The sequence below is a fragment of the Centruroides sculpturatus genome, unplaced genomic scaffold (genome assembly GCF_000671375.1).
Source record: "Centruroides sculpturatus isolate CEXI.00-Female unplaced genomic scaffold, Cexi_2.0 scaffold304, whole genome shotgun sequence".
NCBI classification, from domain to species: Eukaryota; Metazoa; Arthropoda; class Arachnida; order Scorpiones; family Buthidae; genus Centruroides; species Centruroides sculpturatus.
Genome location: NW_019384662.1, coordinates 315559 through 338713, shown reverse-complemented (window position 1 = coordinate 338713; position 23155 = coordinate 315559). Strand labels below are relative to the sequence as shown.

The 23155-nt window shown below is 43.9% G+C and overlaps 1 protein-coding gene across 1 annotated transcript; it reads right to left on the bottom strand.

Annotated features, from left to right (window-relative positions):
- Nucleotides 1-5726: 5726 nt before the first annotated feature.
- On the bottom strand, nucleotides 5727-12855 carry LOC111626582 (transforming growth factor-beta-induced protein ig-h3-like). The gene is made up of 14 exons (XM_023370013.1): nucleotides 12695-12855; nucleotides 12271-12474; nucleotides 11387-11509; nucleotides 10864-10952; nucleotides 10630-10793; nucleotides 8598-8774; nucleotides 8382-8532; nucleotides 7479-7619; nucleotides 7194-7406; nucleotides 6992-7128; nucleotides 6738-6908; nucleotides 6571-6666; nucleotides 6258-6486; nucleotides 5727-6180 (listed from the first exon to the last, which is right to left on the bottom strand). The coding sequence occupies exons 1-14, from the start codon at nucleotides 12790-12792 to the stop codon at nucleotides 5930-5932; spliced, it is 2244 nt and encodes a 747-aa protein (XP_023225781.1). The 5' UTR covers nucleotides 12793-12855; the 3' UTR covers nucleotides 5727-5929.
- Between the last annotated feature and the right edge of the window lie 10300 nt (nucleotides 12856-23155).

Sequence of the window (23155 nt, the reverse complement as noted above, 5' to 3'; positions counted from 1 at the left end):
AGATGGCGGCAATGAAGGTGCGTGGCTCGTTGTCATTCAATATCGCAAACAGAAAACAAAATTTGTAATCAGACATCCAGCAGTATTTCATATTTGACGAAAAGGGCGAAAAGAAACGGTACAATTTTGACGGCGGGATGGCGAACGGTCAAGATGGCAGCCTACCGCTCTGGGGGACCGAAAAATCCCCGGGGATTTTTCGACCCCGTTGGGTCCGTCCGAATATGTCGGGCCCTGTCCCTCGCCACCCGGATGCCCCGTTGTCAAACCCACAAAAGGCTTTCTAAAAGAGACCCTCTTAATTCCCACAGGATAGAAAAAGTTAAATAAAACACGTACAATATTTGCTCCAAATGTCCAAAGTACAGTATATAGTAAAAACATACCCAACTACAGATGGCATTTATAAAGTGTATACGGACGACTTTTAAAGGCATCGCGTTTCACAATCTCACGTTACTTGCATTCACAAGTCAGCGAAAACGTTTTAACGATAGAGACAACTGTCGTCGTCTCTATTATTAGAGAGGTTGCGGCCGACGTTTTCAACGCGAAAACGTGTACGTCGGACGTTCAGCGCCGCTTTCCTGTAAGCCTAGACGTTTGACAATGGCGTTTGGAACGTCAGTGGAATCATGCTCGACGTTCCAAACGCCATTTTCAAACTTCTAGACTTACAGGAAAGCGGCGCTGAACGTCCGACGTACACGTTTTTGCGTTGAAAACGTCGGCCGCAACCTCTCTATTGAAACGAAAAAGTTGCAAGCCAGAAATAGAAAAGTTTTAAAATTGATTTGGCATTGTGACACAAAATGGAATTCCTCTTTTCTTACGATCGTTCGTTTTCTCGAAGAATCAGAGAGTGTTACCATTAATCTTGAACTTTGCTGAACTTTGGAGACATCATTAATATAAATATAATTTTTATGGCCGTTAAATAATAAATGGTTTTTAGTAGGTCCGCCGCTCGTATAAACTCGACGGTTTGTACAATATCCGCTATTGGTCTAGATTCGACCAATCCTGTTGCGACACGAGTCGGCGATGACGTTTTACCGAATTATACGAGTTTTTTTAGCGTGTTTGTACGAATACGGTCGCAATTTTTTCGCCGTGATATAGGAAACCGAACTATAGGAACCCGTGTTTTAGGGGGTCGACAGTATTTTAATTATTTAGAACTTTTGAATCGTTACAAACGATTACAGTTTCACACGATAAAAATATAATCGGATAATAACAACAACAATGTTAATTAAAATTTGAAATCAACGTTTGTTCCTTTCCTTTCTATAACTAGACAGAAAAGATTCGGTCCACGATAATTCCTAGTCTTTATAAGCACATCGAATTTATTACGTCGTTTATATTTATTTCACAAATTAGAATTAGACAATATTTCGGGTCGGAGATAATTCGTTCGACAATAATTTCGTTCTGCAGCGTACAGAATTACGGCGCAAATCGAGAGGCATTAAAATTATTTGGCTAATGTTTGTTATTGTCGTCGTCGGTATTCTGGATATTTCACCTCTCCGATTACTAAACGTAATTAAAAATATTTACATCAAAATAAATTAATGGTTCGTTTTATTATTTGTATATTATCTTGAAAATTAAGCGTTTTGCTAGGCGCAAATGCCAGGACGATAGCGCGAATCTCCTTTCCTTAAATCGACGATACTCCCACTGATACGTAAACCGGTAATAAGAAAACTTTCGACGTAACACCGTCCAATTACCCAATTACGAGAGGGTTTTCTAAGTTTTATTTGTGGTAAATTCCATATTAGGGAAGAAAGTAGCGCCACAAAAATGAACGAATCTGGAAGTAGTAAATATTAGAAACCTCCAACATTACGTCGATAAAAAGTATATTCCAATACTACGAATACTTCCGATGTGGCGCCGCGGAGACGGATCCAGAAGCACCCAAAGGACGACTAACTCAAAAATTTTAAATATTTGAATAATTGAAAAAAATATCTTTGTATTAATTAACGCATACCGGTTTATTGCGCGATAAGAAATGAAATACGAACGATTAAAATCATTATCCTTTATATATACCTACATCATTATTTCATAAAATTACCGTAGTTGTGATTGTAGAAATTGTCTTCCCTCTCTCTCTTTATTATTTTTTTCCATAATTATAATTAAGTTTATATTTTAGTCTTCACGTTTGTTTAGTTAGTAAGCATTTGACCCGCAATTCCGCTTAGTAATCGATAACGAGATTTTGTAATTATTAATATTCGAGAATTTGATATTACCGTTAGATTGATTTTATTATTCTGCCGAATCTCGGTCCGGCTAAAATACCCGCTAGAATAAGCCAACAAAATTAATATGTAAATTTTAACGGGCGCGAATTTTTACCGTCTTCGCATTCCGCTAATCCGCAATTTCCACCGCCAGACGGTGGTATCCTCCAAACACGACGCCTTTCCTTACCGTAAAGTCGCGTGATCGGCAAAAATACGCATTCCGAATTATCGATAAATGCCGTCGTACGCCGATTCGGCCATTTTACCGACGGGTAAACGTTTAATACCAAAGTAGTTTTTCGTGAAAACGTATTATGTAAAAACGCAAAACTGTTTTTCCTCCCTACTATTCGATCCTTTGTCTAAACGACTTCTCCGGCTTTATATTAATACGTTCGATTATTTATTCGAAGAGCGGAAATACGTTCCTATACATAAATAGCTTGTCGGCAAAGGGAAACTATTGTCGAATTTTTAAAAACCCACGGAAAATTATGTGTTACCAACGTCACAAATTACGTATTTAAAGCGTGGTGTTGGATTATTTTCCCGTATATTAATATTAGCGCAGAAACATTTAATCCCATTTATCGATAATCTTAAACCTTACGTCTAGAAAAGAAACCCGAAAATCCGCTAACGGAAACAACGACGTCGGATTTCTTGCCTCCCGACATTTCTTAGAACCCAGACGAAACCGCGCAAATTATTTCAACTTTAGACGTTGCCGGCGCCACTGCAACGTAGTAACAGTGTTTGTCTACCTAGTTCCTCAAATATAACATTTACTATTTGTATAAATAACTAAATATAAACCGCGATAAACATATCACATTCGCTATTATCCCTATTGACTGGTTGTAAACAAACTCTTTACGTAATTTATAATTATATTTAGATAACATTACGTAAACGAAAGCGGAAATTTCGGTTTGTCGAAACGAAACCCCCGCGTACACTAGAATTTATTTAGAGTTTTAATTTCTTCGAATTCCTTCGATCGATATCGTTGGCGTAGAGAATTATTTCAATTAGGAAATCCGCCATTTGCGTTCGGAATGCGCCATATTAGTTATTTTGTTCCTCGATCCGTTGGCAAGAACGGACTAGCGAGAAATAAAATACGTAGAAATTTCATCGAAATCTGACCACGCGAATTTTATGTAAAACTACACATAGAGAAGTACAGTACTGTAATTTCACAATCTTCGCGCATCGAAAGACTCGGCTTCCCGGCCGATCTTCAGACCCTGTAATTGTAACCCTTAATTAAATAATTCTTTATCTACGGAATGACATAATTTAGACGTAAAAAAATCATTATTTTTCTCGTTAAGTACAAACGAACGATTATTCCGGGTTTTTATACGGTATTGCCGATTCGGTAGTCGGCGGTTATACGGCTTATTCGGATATATCGCGCTTTTTTGTCTTCCGAAAGTAGAAGCGCTTTATCCAACGGTCGGCGCGGAAACTATCGCCGTACGAAATACGATGCACAAAAAAGCCAGTCGGCGCGGAGATGGAAAATAGACAAAGCGGATGGATGGATACAGGATACGTCGGTTACGCCGCGCCATCCGATATATCGCTGGTTGGGTTTGTCTCCCGACACGCGCGATATAACGAGGGGCTACCGTACGAGCCTACTTCGATAAAAGAAACGAGAATTCCCCAGCCAGTCGTTTGGTAGACGTCGAAAGATACTAAATTTAACTGTAAACACCGATAAACGTTTAAATATTTCCTATTTATTCTCTAATACGCGCCTTTGAATATTCAAAAGGTTTCTCGTTCGTAACGAATAACAATTTTCGCTTAAAATCCCTAATAAAAGCGTTACGCAAACGGGGCGTAGGTTCTGTTACTACGCGTATAAATATAATTAAGTGGCGAGAATCGCATCCCGTCTCTAACGGCGAGTTGGCGGCCGTGACGAAACGGGAAGTAAAAAAAATCGTTTCGTCGTCACGCACGGTCTGAAGTCGTACTGGAAAACAGAGGCGCGAGTGTCCCGGCCATTCTCGTTAACTCGAATCCGACTTTAAAAAACGTTGCATTTAAATACACTATTGTTACGTATTACGATTTAAAGTCTACGACGATAAAGTTACTTTAATGTCGCCAGAGTAAAAACTTTCGTATTTTTATATACAAAACGTTAAAAGTAAAAATGTCCAGGCCTCGGATTAAAAACGAAGACGACTTTAAATTTTATAGACTTTTGGAATGACGCCGGGAAGAGCGAGAACATTTTCGGTATTGTAAACTATTCACACGGCGAAAATTTCTCGTAAAATGCTAAACGCTAATTCTATTTATTCTAATCTTAATCTTCCGCAATTTCGCCTCGAGTAAACGCTAAATGACGTAAAACGAAAGAAATTGTTTCTTCTGTTTTTCCGCGAGAAAAGAATCGTTACTTTTGTCGGGTTGCGTTTGGTGTTTTCACGAGTTTTAGAAAAATTATTCTTATTCCGTAGCTTACTAGAAGTATACAAGAACGAAATAAATACAAAGGAGGGAGCACGGCGCGGCTTTTTTTCACTCCTCCCGGACGTAAGCGCGACTAGAAGAAGAAAGGGGAAACGACGTAACGACGATTACGATGTTTCGTTTTTAAATAGACCGGTCGGTCTATTATTTTACTTTACTCGATCTTACGACGCCGGCGGTGGTGGAATGCCGTACATTTATCAAATAATTTAATTTCTTCTTTCTGAGAACCCATTCGATGCGGTAAACGCGTGGAACGTTAGGGGATACAATTAAGGCCGACTCCTACCTCGAGGAGGGAAAAGAGGCGAAAAATCCGTCGTCGAAGTTTCCGTTTCGTAAATTTTCTCCGGAAATCTTTTTGCCAAAAACGAACGGCGACGCGAAACTGAGGGTCGAATGAAAAATGCGTATTTTTAGCCGCCATTCCTGGCGAGCGAAATTCGACCTTAATTAATTTTAACGACAGAAAACAAATTTCCCAAATTTACATTGTTTTTGAAAATTTAGATGACGTCGTCGACGATATCTGGAGTGGCCAAAGCGGGAAGGAATTATTCGGGTCTCGCGTGGAATAATATAGCGTTTATGCGCCTAAGACTCTCCCTTTACTTCACAACTGGGTGCTAGGTAGACACCGGGCATCTTTAGCACCACTCTTTATTCGGTAATATCGCACCTTTACTAAATGTCTTGAAGAAAAAGCCTACGGAAAAGGGGCGCGTGCCCCAAACGCGTATCGGTGTGTAAGATATTTCGGAGTAAAGAGTGATGTTAGTGTCTACCTACGCACCCGGTCGCGAAGTAAAGATTAATTAAAATTTTTCCCACTCGTTGGCATTTTTGTCCCTTTAAAATCGCGCCACCTTTCGCGTCTTCGTCTTAACCTTTATTTTATTTCTCGTCTTCGGCCATTATCTTAATTAATCGGGTCGGAGCGTGGCGTAAAGAAAACGTAAATTAAAATAAGACTGGTGGGAAAGCGAGTGCTTTTCCACATTTATTAATAAAAAACGAATTTACGTCCAAGTCGATATTATAAATTGACGCTACATCTTAACCTTCGGATACAAAGAAGGCGGAAGAACAACGATAACGCATCGGCACGATTACTTGAATTGCGTGGTTTCTGCCAGCAGATACCGGCTACAAGTCGTCACCCGTTAGATGCTGAACATCTCGCGGACCAATTCGGAAAAGTCGAGAGCGTGAGATCTGGAAGGATGAACCACTTTGTTCACCACGTGAATCACGCCGTTCTTGGCCATCAAGTCGCACCCGACCACCTTGGACGACGAGAACTTCACTCCTTTGTAACTGCGTCTGACGGGTATTTCCGAACCGTTTAGGGTGGTCACCAATCTTCTGATGCTCAGTCCGGCGCTGCTCCTGATTCCCGAGCAACACAGCGTCTCTGCGGAGAAAGAAAACCTCGTTAGCCGCGCGGGGTGAAGGAACGAAGCCGTTCCCGGCAAAAGCACTCGTACCAACCCGGAAGAATGTGCAATTTTAACAAGTCTAGAAGTTTATCTTTGTCTTCTAAGACGTCTTTGTCTTTCGTATTGTCGAAAGCGTCGTTGTCGGGAGCCAGAACCGTAAAAGGGCCGTCTTCCTCCAAGGTTTGGGCCAAACCGCTCTCCTTCAATAGACGGACGAAGGTGCTCAGATCTTTCCTGCCTTCCAGAGTTTCTACGATTTTGCTTTTGGACGGCGAAACGGTCTGAAAAAAAAAGACGTGTTTAGAAAAGTTACGGTAGGCCTACGTAAGTTTTTAGTCGATTCCGGTTAGAGGACGGAGCGTTACCTGGTAGAGGACGTGGATGGCTCCCTCGCAAACTCCCAGATTAATGTTCAATATGGGGACGCACTGAAGCGTGAAGTGATGAACGAAACCCGGAATCTGAATAGAGAGAAACGATGGGTACCGAGCTAAGAGTTCGTTGGAAGAGAGACGTAGTTCTATCGACTTACCACGTCGAATCTGTTTACGCGGAAAGTGGCGTCTTCCCACAAAGAAGGCAAGATCAGATCGTTGCGGAAGTCGCAAGATTTGACCGTAGTCGATGCCACGTGCGACGTAATCAGCTCTTTACTCTTCTCCGAGTTATTTCTAAATTCCTCCGATTCTTCGGTCAGCAGTTTCTGGAAAGATCGGCGACGTTACGGCCGCGTAATGGCACTTTTAATTTTTCCACCCTTCCGGAAAAATTAAAAGGCGGACTTACCTTAAGAGAATTCCTGCTGGGCGCGAAGAAGGTAAAGTTTCTGAGGGTGTCCAGTTCCTCCCGAATTCCGGCCACCTCGATCAAATCTACCAAATCCGATCTGTCGGCCCTCTGCAGAGTTTCGGTCAGAGTTCTGGCTGCGATTAAAACGGAAGGTTAGGCGCGGACGACGGCAGTCACGGGAAAACGTCCTTCCACTTACCCGAGTCGGGAATCAAAACCTCTTCGACGATGTGGACCACCCCGTTGGTTCCCACCATGTCGTGAGCCACGATCTGGACGTCGTCCACGAACAGCTTGTCGTTTTCGTCGCGAGTCAACTTCAGTTCGCCGTTCAGCAAATTCGAGACGTATCCCACGTTGACCACGGCCGACGAACACACCACGTGAGGAGAGATGTGACTCTCGACCACGCCTGCCGATATTAAATTAAGGGAGTCAGTAGCGGAAGTCGGAGGCCGAGCGAGAAAGGGTAAGCCGGACTTACTGGTCACGCATCCTTCTCCCTTCTGCATCTTCTTCAACAGTTCGCTGCCCATCCGTTTAAAGGCCGAATCCACCGGAGCGAATATGGTGTAGGTTTCCTCCGGATTACTCAGCTTCTCCACCATTCCGGCCTGACTCAGTACTGAAATCGATTCGTTTCTCAGTGGCAACTTTTGTCCGGAGAAAAAGAAGAAAACGAGAAAAGGGAACCGGACGAAAGGTCGTCGAGGACAAAGTAATTTTTAAAAGCTATATTAAATTTGGATTTCGTCCGCTTTCGTACGGAGTAGGATCGGTATTACCACCCCTTGGGACACGAAGAAACTTACCGACGAGATTCGGCCACTTTTTGGCCGGTAAAAATCCGCGTTTGATTTTTTCCGACCGAGAGGGCATCGGATAAGGAAAACGGGAACGTAATTAATTACCAGCGGTTATCTAATAATTTTGCCCAATAATTAGATGACTAACGCCGTTATAAATCACTTAATAACTTGTTTAGAATGAAATAATTATTCCATATCCTGATTCGAAAAGATTATCGTTGGGTTTACCAATTCCCTGGTAGAACGCGCGCGTTACGTAACAACTACTTCGAAAGCCCATCGGTAAAAATACTTTGTTTAAAATCGAGGCAAGGGGGGAAAGCAAAATAGAAACGGGGCACCGGCAATAGTCGTACGTTGTTTGGCGGGCTGCCACTGGGCAAATCGCTTATTGTTAAGCTGGGCGTCCGGGCACTAAAAATTATACGGACCCGGCCCGTCTTCCGAAGATGGCGGCGATAAAGTCCCGTGCCACCAGGACAAGTAATTTTCTTCGTCGGGCGGGTTTCCGTCCCCCAGATTCAAAATTTTCGAATTGGGTTTTAGTGAAAAACTTTCGCTCTTATTTTAATACTCACGTCCTTTCATGACGGTGAGTTGACTGTTCTTGGCCACGATGTCCAATACCGAGTCGGTGGGTGCGGGAAGAATTCTGTCCACCAGATGGACCACGCCGTTGGTGGCGTAATTGTTAGCGCCCAAGATCTTGGCACAGTTGGGCAAGACGAACTGAAAGCCCCAAGAGTTCCTTTAGGATCCGATCCTGCAGATACCCGTAAAAAGCGAAATCTTACCGGTCTTCGGGCCAATCCCGAGTAGGCGTTGAGGCGAATTCCCGTTTTTTCGTTGAGAGTCGGTAGAACTCTGTTGCCCCGGAAGTCGTCCGACGTCACGTACCCTTCGACCACGTGTCCGGCCACCACCGTGGCGGTGTCGGTGCTACGAACCACTCGACTGCTGGGAATGTTGTTCTTTAAAAGAAAAAGTCCAAATCTTTCGTTAGGACAAAGTTTTCGGGGAATTTTTCGAAACAGATTAAGTAAAAAATGTTTTGTTTGGGACGATTCGAACCGAGACCGAAGGCGGGGTGAGGAGGCGGCCGGCGATCGATTGGCATTTCAAGAAAATGCCGCAATAATGGTCGGTACAGGTAGAACGTAATAAATTATTTCGGGGTGTGCGAGCGGGCTTTAGGGTGGGCCGGCTCCCACTGTCGCGCCGTCCGTGATGAAATCGGCCGATACGTGTAAAGGTTGGGCCGAACGGAGATCGACCGCCGCGGTATTTAATCTCTATCGGAAAACAAACCGTTACTCGAACCCCGTCCGTTTTTAAAATCCCCATCGGCACCTTAGGCGCCGATCGCTTCGTTTTTATAGGCCTAATCCCAGAACCGATTTAATGTCGATTCGTAGAAACGATAAATTTCGGAGAATTCCAGTTCCCAGGACGAAACGTTTATCGACGACAGAGAAAATCCGGATAACTATCGAACCGCTCGTCTTCCTCGGAGATTTGGAAAACACTCGTTCGATCCCTTCGTCGAAAATAAAAAAAAAAAATTGCAAGCTAAATCGGAACTGTGCGAGAGCCGCATTCGGAATAAATTTCAAAGATAACGATCAATTATTACCAAGAATTGTTCGCGTTTACGTTATTATACCGTGCCAACTGCGCAAACCATCCGCTCGACCCCTCCGATTTTGTTCAAACTCCACGGCGAGAAAGCTTACGGTCTTAAACTAAGATCCGCAAAATATTAGATCAGAAGGTTTTGTAGTTTCCGAGATATAGACGTGGAGATACTTCGCTCTTCGCCACTGGCGCCTCACGCCAAAAGTCGACTTTGTCCTTCTATTGCGCGACATCGAAGCCGGCAAAAGTTTTTATATTTGGAGACTTACGCGACGCATTGGCAGAATTTACGAGGAAAAGTTGTCCTCGTTCATTGCGATTCATACTTTAGCAGCCCGTAACTCTTAAAGTAAGACTACCTATCCTCTGTTGGTTTGCATAATAATTATCCACGTGGATGTCATCGGAGCCCCGAGAAAATGGAGAGCTGTCGGTGCAACGACCATTTTGAGCCTCCATTCAAAAATCCGGTTTATACAAATAACATAACGAGATTGAAGTAAAAAAATAATCTAGTATAAATGTTAGCCCGTGGGCAAAGTTATTTGATTATTTGGAAAATATAATCGAAAAACAACTCTCGTAGAGTGTGGTACTGGCATGGGTCTAAAGTAAGAAGTCTCGCCATCTTACACTTAAGTAAATATGCCTGGCGGCTGATTTGTACCAATTTCGAACAATACCAATATCTCCAAACTCGGGTCGGCTCGAATGTTTTTTCTTTTGTCACCGTTGCAAAGAGCGTCTCTTCCACTATTTGAATGCGTGTTTCCAATCTTTGTCCCGCCCATCCCGAGGAGAGAAAAATGACTTCAAAAAGTGACATTTGGTACGGCGAATCGTTAAATTTTCTCGAATGTTAGCGGCACAGAACTGTAGGTTCGTAACGTTCGTCCGCTCTGTTAAATCCTAAGTACTACGAGAAAGAGGATAAACGGATTTCTATCCCAAGCAAATCTAAAAGCGTAAAATCTTTATTTTGCAGAAAGCGTATTTTCGTTTTTAAATCTGGCCAAAAACACAAACGGACAATAGATTAACGCGCGATGGGTCGAGTTCCGGAAAGAGAAATGTCGGAAGCGATTAATTTAGAAATCGGCTAGGTGGAACCAAATTTCCCGACGACGTCAAAACGCAACGTCTTCCGAAGCGAGAAACAAAAGGAGGGAGAATTAAAAGAAAATGTCTTACGTCTTCGTCTTCCTCTTCGAAGTCGGTGACGGCGTCGTCGACGGGACAGAAGACGGTGAAGTTGCCTTCCCGCAATTTTTCTAGGAGATCGACGGAGGACAGCATCTTGACGAAGCGACTCGCCCCCAAATCCTTCATCACCTCCGCCAGTTCCTTCAGCTCGACTGGGCGAGAAAAAAATAATCGACCATCGTTCTCTCCCTATTATCCGGCGCTCGGAATTCAAATACTCACACTCTACGCATTCGGATCCTCTTCGTCTGTAACCGTAGCAACATTGTCTCTTCACCACGAACGTCTTGCTCTCCTCGTTAGTTTCTATCCTGACCACAGAAAAAACAAAACTTTAACCGTCCGTCCTCTCCAATTTCCCACTTTTCCTAAAGCCTCCGTTCTCGCGATATCGTCGACGTCGACCTTCGAACGAATCCTTTCCAATCGCGCTCGGACGGTCGACTTCCGCTTCCGCCGCCGTTGTAACTCCGCGCGGTTAGGAAAGGCCACCGAGGAGGAGCCCGGACTCCCTTGGTAATGGACATATTAATAAAAATGCTAAATATAGAAAAAGTAATTTAATCGTCGAGTTTATTTCCGTCTTAGTAATTTACAAGCGTTGTTACAATCCACGGCGTAACTATGTCCAACGAAACTTTGTTAAAAACGCGTAGCGATTGGTAGTAAATTTAAACTCGGACCCCCTTTAACGTCGTTTACATTTAAATAGAGAAAAGAAAAAGAACGATGGAGATTGACTAACTTTTTGGTGCAGGTGTAAGAAGTGTCGGTCTCCTTGCACGATGTCGATTGGAAATTGAAGGCGAAACTCCTGTTCTTGGGCGCTCCGTCGTCGATCTCCTTCCTGTCCACGCATACGTTGGGCCTGCGAAACAATAAAATCGATACCGAGAGATTAAATGAGCGGAAAGGTCGGACGTCGCTCGACAGAAGGTAGAAGTAGACGAACGAACACTCGGCCACCGCGTGATGTGGATTCGTCACATCCCTTTAAGGGCGGAGGACTGAGGGAAGAGGACGCGACATCGTTTCCCGATTCTCAGGCGACCACCCGTCGATCTTGGACGGAAGAACCCGTCGGAAAGAAACGGTTTTCGTCCACCCAACCACCTTCCGACATCTCGGACCAAAGAGCGTTCGGGAGACTCTTCTCGACAGGAAAGAGAATCGAGAAAGAAAGACCGACTCCCTCTCCTCTTCGTCCTCTCGCCGCCGCCGTCGCGATCTAACTACGTGGATCTTCGTAAGAAACCTCGTCGACCCCTCCGAATCGTTTACTAACCTCCGTCCGCCGGAACGTCTCCCCAAGCTACGGTCGACCGGCCCAAAGCACGCGATCGACCCTACTCTTCTCCGTCGGCGGAATTCGGCGCGGTGCGGCCGCGATCGATGCCGACGTCGTCGTCGGCGGAATCCGACGTCCCCCGACCAACGACTTTCTTTCTTCGTCCGCGCGGAGGGTCGCGCGCGGATTCGCTCCCCGACGCCGGCGCGGATATCTCCTCCGGCGGCGCCACCGTTGCCGGACCGGGCGCGGAATACGAAACGCTTCGGGCACCCCGTCGGACACCGTCGAGATAAAGGCTTACCGGCCGGGCCGAACGAAACCGAAAAAAGAGTTCTTACCCTTTCCACCAAGGCGACGTCACTTCCGGAAGGAATCCCCGCAGAAAATCGTCCAGAGGATTTCGACGGTCGTCGGGAACGGGTTCGGGTCGAGACGAGGATCCTTTGTCCACGATGACCACCGAAGGGTCGAAGGGAACGTCTTCTTCCACTTCCCTTTCGGCCGCGTTCCAGGGTCGAGGGGACAAATTCTCTTCTTCCTCTCTGAAAAATGCAACGGCCGTTAAAGATCGAGTCTCCTCCCGAAGAAGTAGCCGAACCGGGTCGGAGGTCGTCCGTCTCAGAGACGGGAGCGCGAAGTCGAGACCCGCGGCCGCGGTCGAGAGGCGACGTCCTTCGGAACAGAAAGGCGTATCGCCCTTCTGTTCCGATACGACCGCACTCGCCGGCCGAAGGACGGGGAGCGGGTCTAGAAAAGACTCACCGGAAAAGGCGTTCTAATCGTCTTTCTTCCAGACCGAAAGGATCGAGAGTCGACACCCACGACGCGCTCAAAAGCGTCAACACCACCACGCGCAGCATCTCGACGGAAGATAGCGTGGCTGCTTCTGTCGCGCCGCCCGGCTCGCGCCTTTTTATCGGGCGCTTCTTCCGTCGGAACGTTCCATCTGCGCCGGGGGGTTCCGGACGATTCTTTCGTCGGAGGGGAGGCCGCCGTCCGTCCGAAGCCCGGTGGAAGGAGGAACTCACGTTCTGGGGAAGGGCCCGGCGTGCGAAAGCCGGGCCCCGGAACGTCGTTTCTCCGTCGCCCGCGGCCGACGGAGGAGTCCGGGCGCGATTCCCGAAAGACGAGTGGGCGGAGACCCGGTCCCGGAATCCGCCGTTATCAACGGGAAGAGCTACGACGCATGCGCCGTCGACTTTCCAGTAAATTCTTCCGATCCGTCGACCTTTCGTCCTTCGTCGCCCGCTGGCGCGCTTCCCCCGACGGATTCGACCCGAGAGAAGAATGTCGGGCAGCGGGGACTTCGGGCCCCGAAAGAACCGTCTCGTTCCGGGAAAACGAGGAGGAGCGAAGCGACGACGCTTCGTTCCGGTGGGAACAAAGTACAGGTTACTGGAAGAACGACGTCGATCTCCGCGTTATTCGGATCGGAAAGCGGGCGACGAAATTCCGAACGAGATCTCGTTTCCGCCCGAGATGGAAAGAATCGGGACCCCGTCGCGACCAAACGCGACGCATCGAGAGAAGAAGGCGAAGGCGGGCCCAAGACGCCGACGCAAAAGGTCTTTCCACGGCCACGCGTCCGGATTAAATAAATGACGTGACTCGAGCACCGCGGTATACGAATTCGAAATAAACGTCAAGGGGAAGGAAACGGGGACACACTCTATCCTTCTGTCAATTTCTACAAATTGGAATAAAATCGATTTTCTCTCGAAGACGTCGAAAGACTCGGGTCGTCGCCACCCATCAAGTCTTTCCGAAATTTGCAATGGTGGATTCGACCTTCGACCTCGACCCGCCGTGAAGTGCTTGGATATTCGAGTCGACGTCCGCGTTAAACGTAAATAAATTAATAGTCGACTTACGGGTCGCGGCGTCGATCTCGAACGACGCGACATAAGAATTTGCAGGCAGAGGCCGGTCGAAACGAAACTCTCCACTGGAAACTTCGCTGGAGACGGAATCCAGCCAAATTCCGTTTTTTCGTTTAATTCGGGCGCCCGAGACCCGAAACGGAAGAGACGGGTACGGAAACCGCCAATCCGCCGGAAACGTTGGCGGCTATTGGGAGTCGCGGCGCGACGCGCCGGACCGACCTACGATAAATCGACTGCGGGTTACCGTGGCCGAGTCTCCGATTTCGTTAAACTTGGGCGTAATTTTTTACGGGTGAAGAGAGAAGCCCGGAGAAGAACGTTACCCGCAGGTCGGAAGGCCAGGACTCGAACCTGGAGTAGAATGTAAGAAAGGACTTTAACAAACTCTGACGGGACCTCTCGACTGGTCCGAAACGTCCCGTTTCGGAAACGGACGTTTCTAGCGGTGGTATCGTCATTCTGGGAGTGTTCGAAACCACCTTTGTGACGCACCGGCGAGTCACGGCGGTAGTTCCTCGTTAATGGTTTAGATTACCGAACTAACCACGATTTTTGACGACAAAAGTCGACGGGCGCGAAAGGCCGGGTCGACGTGGAACGGGTAAAGGGTAAAAGAACCTTGGTTTTATCCCGGAGCTAAGAACTCGGCGACGGGCAGACGCTAATTCCGGAAAGAAGAAAAAACGCGGGGAAGTTCGCCTGTAAGGGGCGAGGCGAATTCCGAAAATAACCAATGGCGCGCGAGGGATCGGAGAGACGTCACGGACCATCGGCCGTCGGCCCGCGTTTCGCGGAAAGACGACCGTCCGAGGTTACGTCGTACCGAAGAGCGTAATTCTCGGTAAACGGAGTACGAATAAGAGAAAAGGGGGATTAGCAAGATTCGACCCGAAATCGATAACGCGCTCGTCGTCGGCGTTAAGGTAAAATCCCTTCCGACGGCCACGGTTCTATTTAAACGGCGCGTAGAATCGGACTCGATTACGTAATGCGAACTGGCCCTCGGTTTAAGTAATTACGTAACTCGGACCGCTGTAAGTTACGTAAGAATAGGAATCGGTCCGAACCCGAAAGCCCACTTTCCCGCCGCTCTATCCAGCGGTCTTCGTTCCGTCGGTTGGCGTTTCGAAAGGGTGCGAAATAAAGAGGTTGTGGCTTCGTTCGAAGTATTCGGTTTCTACTTTAGCACTCGAATAAAGTCTTTTCTTTGACACCCGACGGCGGAGCCATTCCTTTCCTGGCTGGGATGCCAGCCGGAAACGAGATATATCCCGCCGCTTCCGGTCGACTTTAGAAAATCCGAAACCGTTTCGTTTTCTTTTCGTATTTACCGGAAGCGGCCGTAACAAAACGTCCAGACGCGGCGCTTAACCCATACAGACGATAAAGCCAAAGGCGGCGGGGGCGTGCTCTTCCCCCGTTCTTAGTAAAATTATAAACGGCGGAAAATAGAGTTATCGGCGCAACTCCGCCGGATACACGTTACGCCGAGCTTTTATTTCCCTTCCGCGTACGTACTGTAGTCGGCGCCGGTGGTCGACCGAGAGAGGAGCCCAGGGACCCACCCCGACACCGTCCAAAGAGAAAGGAAAAAACGAAAATTTCCCAAAAATCTTTTTTTAATTAAAATTAATTTTTTTCTGTATATTGCGTAGCGTCTTCTATATCCATATTAATTACGAACCAGCGGTGGTTTAAGGTAAGAATTTTATCGAATTCGCGTGGAACACTTTTTATAATTAAAACGTGGCTTTAGGAAGAGAAGGAAAATCCGTATCGTGGATGACGCGCACATTGTTTGTCGGAGTTATAATAATGAACAGTCGTTTAGCAAAACGAAGAATAAGTAAACAAAGGCATTTCTTTCGAAAAATTTCGTTGCGCGCCTCCCGGAATCTATTTCCGTTATTACCGTACTTTAAGCGCTAGCCTTTTAAACATTTGTCGAGGAAAGGTGGCACCCCGGGTTTTAATTTAATGTAGATCCGCCGGGTCCGGATTCTCGACCGCGACCTGTCCCTTTCTCCTCTCCGGCACGGGCCCGGAAGACGCGGGTCGCGGTCCGGTTAGACCGCATTCCCCCGTCTCTCCATCGACTGCCGAGGTTACCCCACCAGACTCCCCCTCCGACTCCCAATGTCTTTGTTTGTCGGCTTTAAAAGAAACGTCTTCCCACCGCCTTCTTTCCGACCTTTCCCGAAATTAGTTAATCGCTCCGCTGGAGACGAGCATTCCGGAGAAAGACGAGAAGGGGACGGAAGAATTCCGGAAATGGCGAGACGCGCCAACCAGCGGAAATTCGTTTCCCACTTTCCAGTCATAATCGCCGGGCCTTCTTCCGACTCCGGAATAGCGCGGTGACGATCCGAGGTGGGTGGCGGCGCGGACGAAAGCTTCTTTCCGCTTTCCGGCGCGCGCGTTTCGCCCGATCGCTCGTCGTCCTTTTTTTGCCGAAACTCGTTTTCTATTCGTCCGCCGGTTTTATTTGTCGGTTCCTTTCTTTCGGACGGCCCGGGCCTACTTTACGCGGAAATTAATAAATGCCCGAGCCGTTTCCGATAAGTTGCCGGGCGCCGGGGGCTGGCCGTGGAAACGGGATTTTTTCCCGATCCCGGATAAACTGGAGTTCCCTTAGCGGTTTCTACTCCTACAAAATTAACGTTACGTTTACTAAAAAGTAAAGTTTTTACTACGGCCTTTTATTAATAAAGAAACGTTCTACGTATTTCGTTTGTTCAAAAAAGAAAAACGCGAGATAAAGGGCCCGCTAACGGAAAAAAAGGCCCAAGTGGCGGGTAGCGGATAGACGACGTCACCCGAGTTCCCGTCTAAAGTTCGTCCGGAAAGATAACGTTTCGGATTCGGACTTCGGGTAAATTTAAACGATAAGTGATCCGGCTTTGCCCGACGATTTATCGTCTCGAGGTAGAAAAGGCTTTCCTTTTTTGCTAGGCAAGGTGGTAAAACATCTTCGGGAAGAGCGGGAGGCCAGATTCCACCGAAACCGCACCAACTTTTACCATATTTGTAGGTCGGAGCGTCGGAAAGACGAGACTCGAAGTCCGGGGGACTAAAGTCGACGTTTTAAATTCGACTCTTCCGTAAACGATGCCGGCAACAAAAACGCCCTTTGCCGGTAATTGTATTATCTATCGTCGATTTACTTTCCGTAAGTCTTCGAAGCTATTTACATTTTAATAGGGTTTTTGCATTAATTAAAAGGTTCGGGAACGCGAAAAGTATAAAGAATTGATTAGCCTAATACCAAGTTTATTCCCGCAGATAAATGCGTTTACCGTAATAGTAAGGAATAAAAACAGTAATTAGGAACCTTAGACAACGAAATCGGGGCTACCCGACGGAAGAAATACGTTACTCCGCACCCAATCTTCGGAAAAACTTAAAAATGTCGACATTTTCGGATTTTGCCGGCCGGTTTGACGAGTTTCCATGCTCGGACAATCCCACGCCATTAAAGTTGGAAGATGCGGCAATTTCTTGGTTTTACTTTTTGCTCCCCGTTACTGGCAAAACCGCGCGTCGGCATCCGGGCGAAGAGACTCGACTATATTTTGCGTCAATAAACATTATTATTATAAAAGATCCTTAATAAATTAAAAACGATTGAAACGTTGGATATAATTAACGGCCTTTCTTCGAATAACATAGATATTCCGGTCTTTATGGAATCTCGGACTCTTATTTATAATGGCCGGGTTATAGCGCGTTGCAAATAGAACGACGACCAAACATGCGGGAAAGAACGGAGAAAATTTGGCCCGTCAAACGATTCGTCAATTGACTCGTACTAATAATTATATCGACGTTTTGACTAACGTATACGATTGTCGTCTATCTACTAATGAGGTAGTCTATACGAAAAGTCCGATAATTAATTACAGAGATACTTTTCTCGAGTTTAAAAAAAATACTTTTACAGTAAACATTCTTAAGTACGTAAGGATCTGTATTTAATTTTATAGTACGACGACGGGGCTCTCCATACTACGGTATTTGTTGGGGGTTTTCGAAATGCGCGATACGGTTGAAAGAAAACCAGTGGCGGAAGACGAAGACGAAACGGAAATTGTTGACGAATGGCCAAAACCCACTTCTTTTAAAGATGCATTGTTTCGTTTTAGAGTGTCCGAATAATCGGACAGGAATCAAAGCCTAGATTAAATCTTATTGGCCGACTGCCGACCCGGGCTACCGGACGCCATTTAAGTACTGCTCGGAGCACAGATTAGAGCCGTGGCTAGAGTTTGCGCGTGGATTAATGACCAGAGTCACCAGACCGTTCTTTGCTTTTTTAATTAAATTACGTTTTCGATCAATTCGCGTGTTATTTGTCAATTTAAGGTAATAAAATTTATTTGTGATCGAATTATATTAAACTCTTTATGTTAAAACGTCTTATAAGTATGGAAAGTAAAGTACGGAATCGCCCGATGGTGGATTTATACTTTTTATTATTTTACTTATTCTGTACGAAATTGTGTAAATAAAATAATTAAAACTACTAACTTTGGTTTGCATTTTTTATAGTGATTGGCCGTAAATTTAGAATAAGTAATTTTTTATTTACATTATATTAAAATTTTGCAATAACATTAGACACGGAGATCGACATAAAGCGTTACAAAGCATTTTGTGGGGAAAAGTGACCACTGCCACTTTTTATTTTAATTAATACGGAATTCTGTATTTCACTTTCCATACTTATAAAACGTTTTATCAAAAAAATATTTAATACGATTCGATTACAAATAAATTTTTTAAATCTTAAATTGAAATTTTAATCCGTGAATTAATCTAAGACCGTTCGATTATTTTCGGTACGCCATATTGAATAATACGATTTTTTGAATACTAAGATTATTTAAATATCTCACCGTTAAATATGAACTTTTCCACTAGCAAAATTAAGTCTTAATTCTCCGAAAGTTTCGTTTAATCTGGTATTAATGTTTATAATAATACGTGAATAGTTTCATCTATAAGATTTAAGCATCGCGTAATGAAATAAATTTCCAATGATTCATTTTTGTTGTTTTGTTTTGATGAAAATATCCGATTTCGAATATACGCGTCGAGTTACATGTATTTGCAGCATTTCCGTATGAAATGTTTACCGATTTTAATTTTTCTCTTTAATTTGTGTTGGCTCGGGCTCCTACGGTGTGTCGTAAAAGCTCGGGAAATTCTCAAACTCGGTGCAGACACGTGCGATGAGAAAAAACGTAACTTTTTAAGTCGGAATAGTTATAGTTACTAGTAAGCAATTAGTTTTACTGTAGCTTGTTTTGTCACCTGTCCGGACGTAAACTGTAACTGGCGGCCGGAGTACGGAGAATAATAATCATAGATATGAATCTCGAATTACCTTTGTTATAATACCCGACCTTTCAACACCTCGTCATTAACTCCCTACAGAGAAATTACCAAATTCTAGATTTTTTCTTTTTTCTAAATTTTCCATACTTTTACAAGAATTTTGGATTATTTTTAATTCTTGTTTGATAACACGCAAATTAAGTGAGCTAAAGTTTGATCTTTTACGAAGACAATTGGTTGCGGATAAATTAATTCTTTTTAAATTAAAGAGGTAGTTTTTGTTTTATCCGCATAAACCAGACATATGGATTTAACGATATTGCCCAAACTTTTGTAAACCCTTACAATCTTACAGTAAACTGTAATTCACTTTGTTTATAAAATTTAATTTTTAATAATAATGTAATAACGGAGGGTATTCTACGAAACCCCTTCGTCCAATTCACCTGTTTGGCAAGATCTCGTCAAGGTAGAATCTAATATCGTGAGGGTAGTGTGGAGATGCCCACTCTTCAAACTTTTCTCTAATTCGAATGATGGTAAGTCGCATTGGTGGATCTGTTTGAAACGCCCTCCTAAACTGTCCTTGCTCTTCAACTGCGTTTTCACACTTCCAGTAGCATTTTAGAATGACTTTCCTTTCTTCGAAGCTTAGTCTGGCTTCCATTATTAATTTTAATAGGTTAAAACTGAAAATAAAAAAACATCAATTGAGCTATCGGCTGTTAAAGGGTGTATACATTTTTTAGGATACTCTGTAAATATGCTACTGTGAATGACCGATATGTGGCGAATGTCAACATTCTCCGGTGAATGTCAGCATTCACACTGTCGTTTCGTGTATGTACGAAATATTTGCTAAATATCATTATTTCTCACTTACACCGGCAAATGTCGACATTCGGCATGCACTGATGGTGAATGTTTATTACGTTAAGACAAAAATGCAACATTTTAATATGTGAAAATAGGAGAAAGCTTAAGTGACAGGACATTTAAGTAAATTGTTGAACCTGAAATGGACAGTACATTCTTAATCATTAAAGAAAATAATACAATAATAAACATACACATAAATTATGTGATTAACGTTATACAATCTTATTTATTGCAACAACTTAAACTGAGAGTCCCTCGCTTTCACAACTGCATTTATTCGTGGAACACATCCTTTTGAAATGACAATGTGTATAGCCTTGCCCTCCAGTTTTCGAATTTGTTGCAGCTGCTTCTCTTGGCGATATTTCTTGAGAAGAAATCTCATGTATGGAAAGTAACTTTTCTTTACAAATTACGAACTAATAATTACGTTATTACGTGATTACGAACTGATCTGTTAATGGTATCTTTTATTCGGATATCGCCGACGCCTTACCGACGACCCCTCTCATCCTCCGCCACTCGACCCGACAAACCGATCCCCCACCTCACGGGATCAAAAGAACAAACACGCCATCCAGTGACAAAGTGGGAAGTTTCCACCATACCGTGCCCGGAAAAAGAGGTACGACCGTGTCCTACCTCCGGCTATCCACAAAGTATTTGGCGACAGACTGTCGCCTCTCTGTCGACATCGGCTTCTCGGCTGTCGTTTCGACCTCCACCAAAGCTTATCTGTGCTTGTCGACATATACCGGCGATTGTTCTAATGTATCTATATATATAATCGAGACGGGCTGATAATAATAATAATAATAAGTGCAGAGCCCAAACGGTTAGGAGTTGAAAGTTGAAATTTGGTACACAGTAAGGGTACGTCACGAAAATGCTCACTAAGAAGGGATTTTTCGAAATTCCTCCCCACTGGGAGAGGGACAGGATTAAGGCTTAACACTTTCATTAACGATGGAAGTTTTAAGTAAAAATGAGAGTGTCAATAATGGAAGTGTTACGTAACAATGAAATTGTTAAGAGAAAGCGACGTGCAAGACGCAGATGAAGTTTTTTTGTTTTTGCGGGAAATCGAACATATTTTTAGAACCATCTAAAAATTCTCTAATTAGTCCGGAAACAAGGAGGACCCAATTCTTGCATTCTGTGACTGTAACGTAATAATCATAATTTTCGCGATCGTTACTTTTGCCCGATCAACGCCGGGTCTACCTGCTAGTAATAATATAACCAAATATTCGGACTTTCACCGACGTATTTTGTATGTGTCGACATTTACCGGAGAATATCGACATTCTCTAATTTCGGTCTTTCACAGTAACATATATACCAGCCTAAAATTGTTATATTAATATATATTCCCGAATAAAATTTGTTTGCCAGTCCAACGCTATACAAAGTTCTAAATAAATGTAAAACAATTTTTAATCATATTTTGAATTTATTTAATTTAAAATATACGCGCTCCGCCTCAAATTAGTACGGGCTTGCCTCTATATATTATACTTTTCTGTTAACAATGAAGCCTTGTCGGTCATTTATCTAACTCCTTTCGGGGAAAAATTTTTGAATTGAAATAACGTGACTTACGGTTGAGTGGACGTTCATATATAATTAATCGGGGTTTCCTGTCCCTAAGCTTTCTACATGTTTTTTGAAATTAATTTATCTAACACCATTCTCAAGATTAAGGAAAGACAGCCAGACAGACAGACATTCGAGCAGACAGACGACGGTGGCAATTTATAGGTCTACAATTTTTTCAAATTGAATCCCAAAAATCGACCAGATAAAATATGAGAATGAAAAATCGTTAGCTCCAAGCGAGAAATCTCACTACAGTCTAATACTTGGCGAATAGAAATCTCCAGCTTAGTGAGATTCCTCTCTTGGTGATGATGTTTGCAGTCAGAAAATTAATACAGATATTAGCTGTTTACCTAACTCTTTTGCTAACGATAGTATCTCTCCAACCGTACGATCAGATGACCGAGCAGTTAAAGTTTGAACCGATTTCTCTGCGGTACCCGAAATCGAATCAGGACGGGTCGAAAAACGCCAAGAATTTTTCGGGAATAGTCCGTCCGTATATATCGGACCCCGTTCTTGGGTCATCCGTTATGGGTCTGGCCCCGAATCCATGATGGGCTTGCTAACAATTTTTTTCTTAGTTCTCGCAGGAGGAAAGTATTTAAAAAAAACAGTGGCGGCGAATATACCTATTTAGCGACGCGGTAGGCCACTAGGAATTGTTTTAATAGTGACCACCGATAACGCTCGCCGCTGGAAATTTGTAAGTGTGATCAAATCTTTTGGTTGATCAAAAACGAAACAAAAAACCTCGAAAACCGTCTTCGAGAATTTATTTGAAAACTTGCCGAGTTCTTTCAAGCGAGACGAAAATCGCTGTTTAGAGATATACCCCTCAATATGGGCAATAAATGAAATCCGAATAAAATGAGTTTTCTTAAACGAAATTGCTATTTTCGGGTGTTTGCCATTACGAAACCCGAAAGAAAGTTGGTGGAATTAATAATGAAAGTTTCAATTCATTGAAAAAAATTCGTTCACCGAGAGATGATAATTTGAAAATTCTTTTGTCCATTCCTATGGTTCCCGGTTATAGCGTACCGATCAATATCGAAATATGGTACCGAAAATTGCTTTCACAACGTTCTTAAAGAGATTCGCGCATTAATGCTTTTGTCTGAATTATCGAAACGACTCTATTTTATTTTCTCGGAGACGTCTTTGCATTCTTTATCTCGGCCATCACTCCGTATAGAAACGGCGAGAAGCACAAAATAAAAACACTATCGCATTTGAAAAGAAGCAGTTTGCGGCCGACGTTACCTTAAAAGCCAAGATGTCGATGGTCGAAAGAAAAACACAATATTAATCGCGGTAAAATGCATTTTATTTTTAATTAAATTTTAAAATTACTTAATTTTCGACGATACATTAATAATAATTTAAAGTATCATAAATAATTCGACGGAAACAAATTATCGAAATGGGCGAATCAAACTTTTTTTTTGAAATTTTTTAAACACCTCGTACTATTATTAATTCTAAAGATTTAAAAATCTGTATATATTATTATAATTTTAAA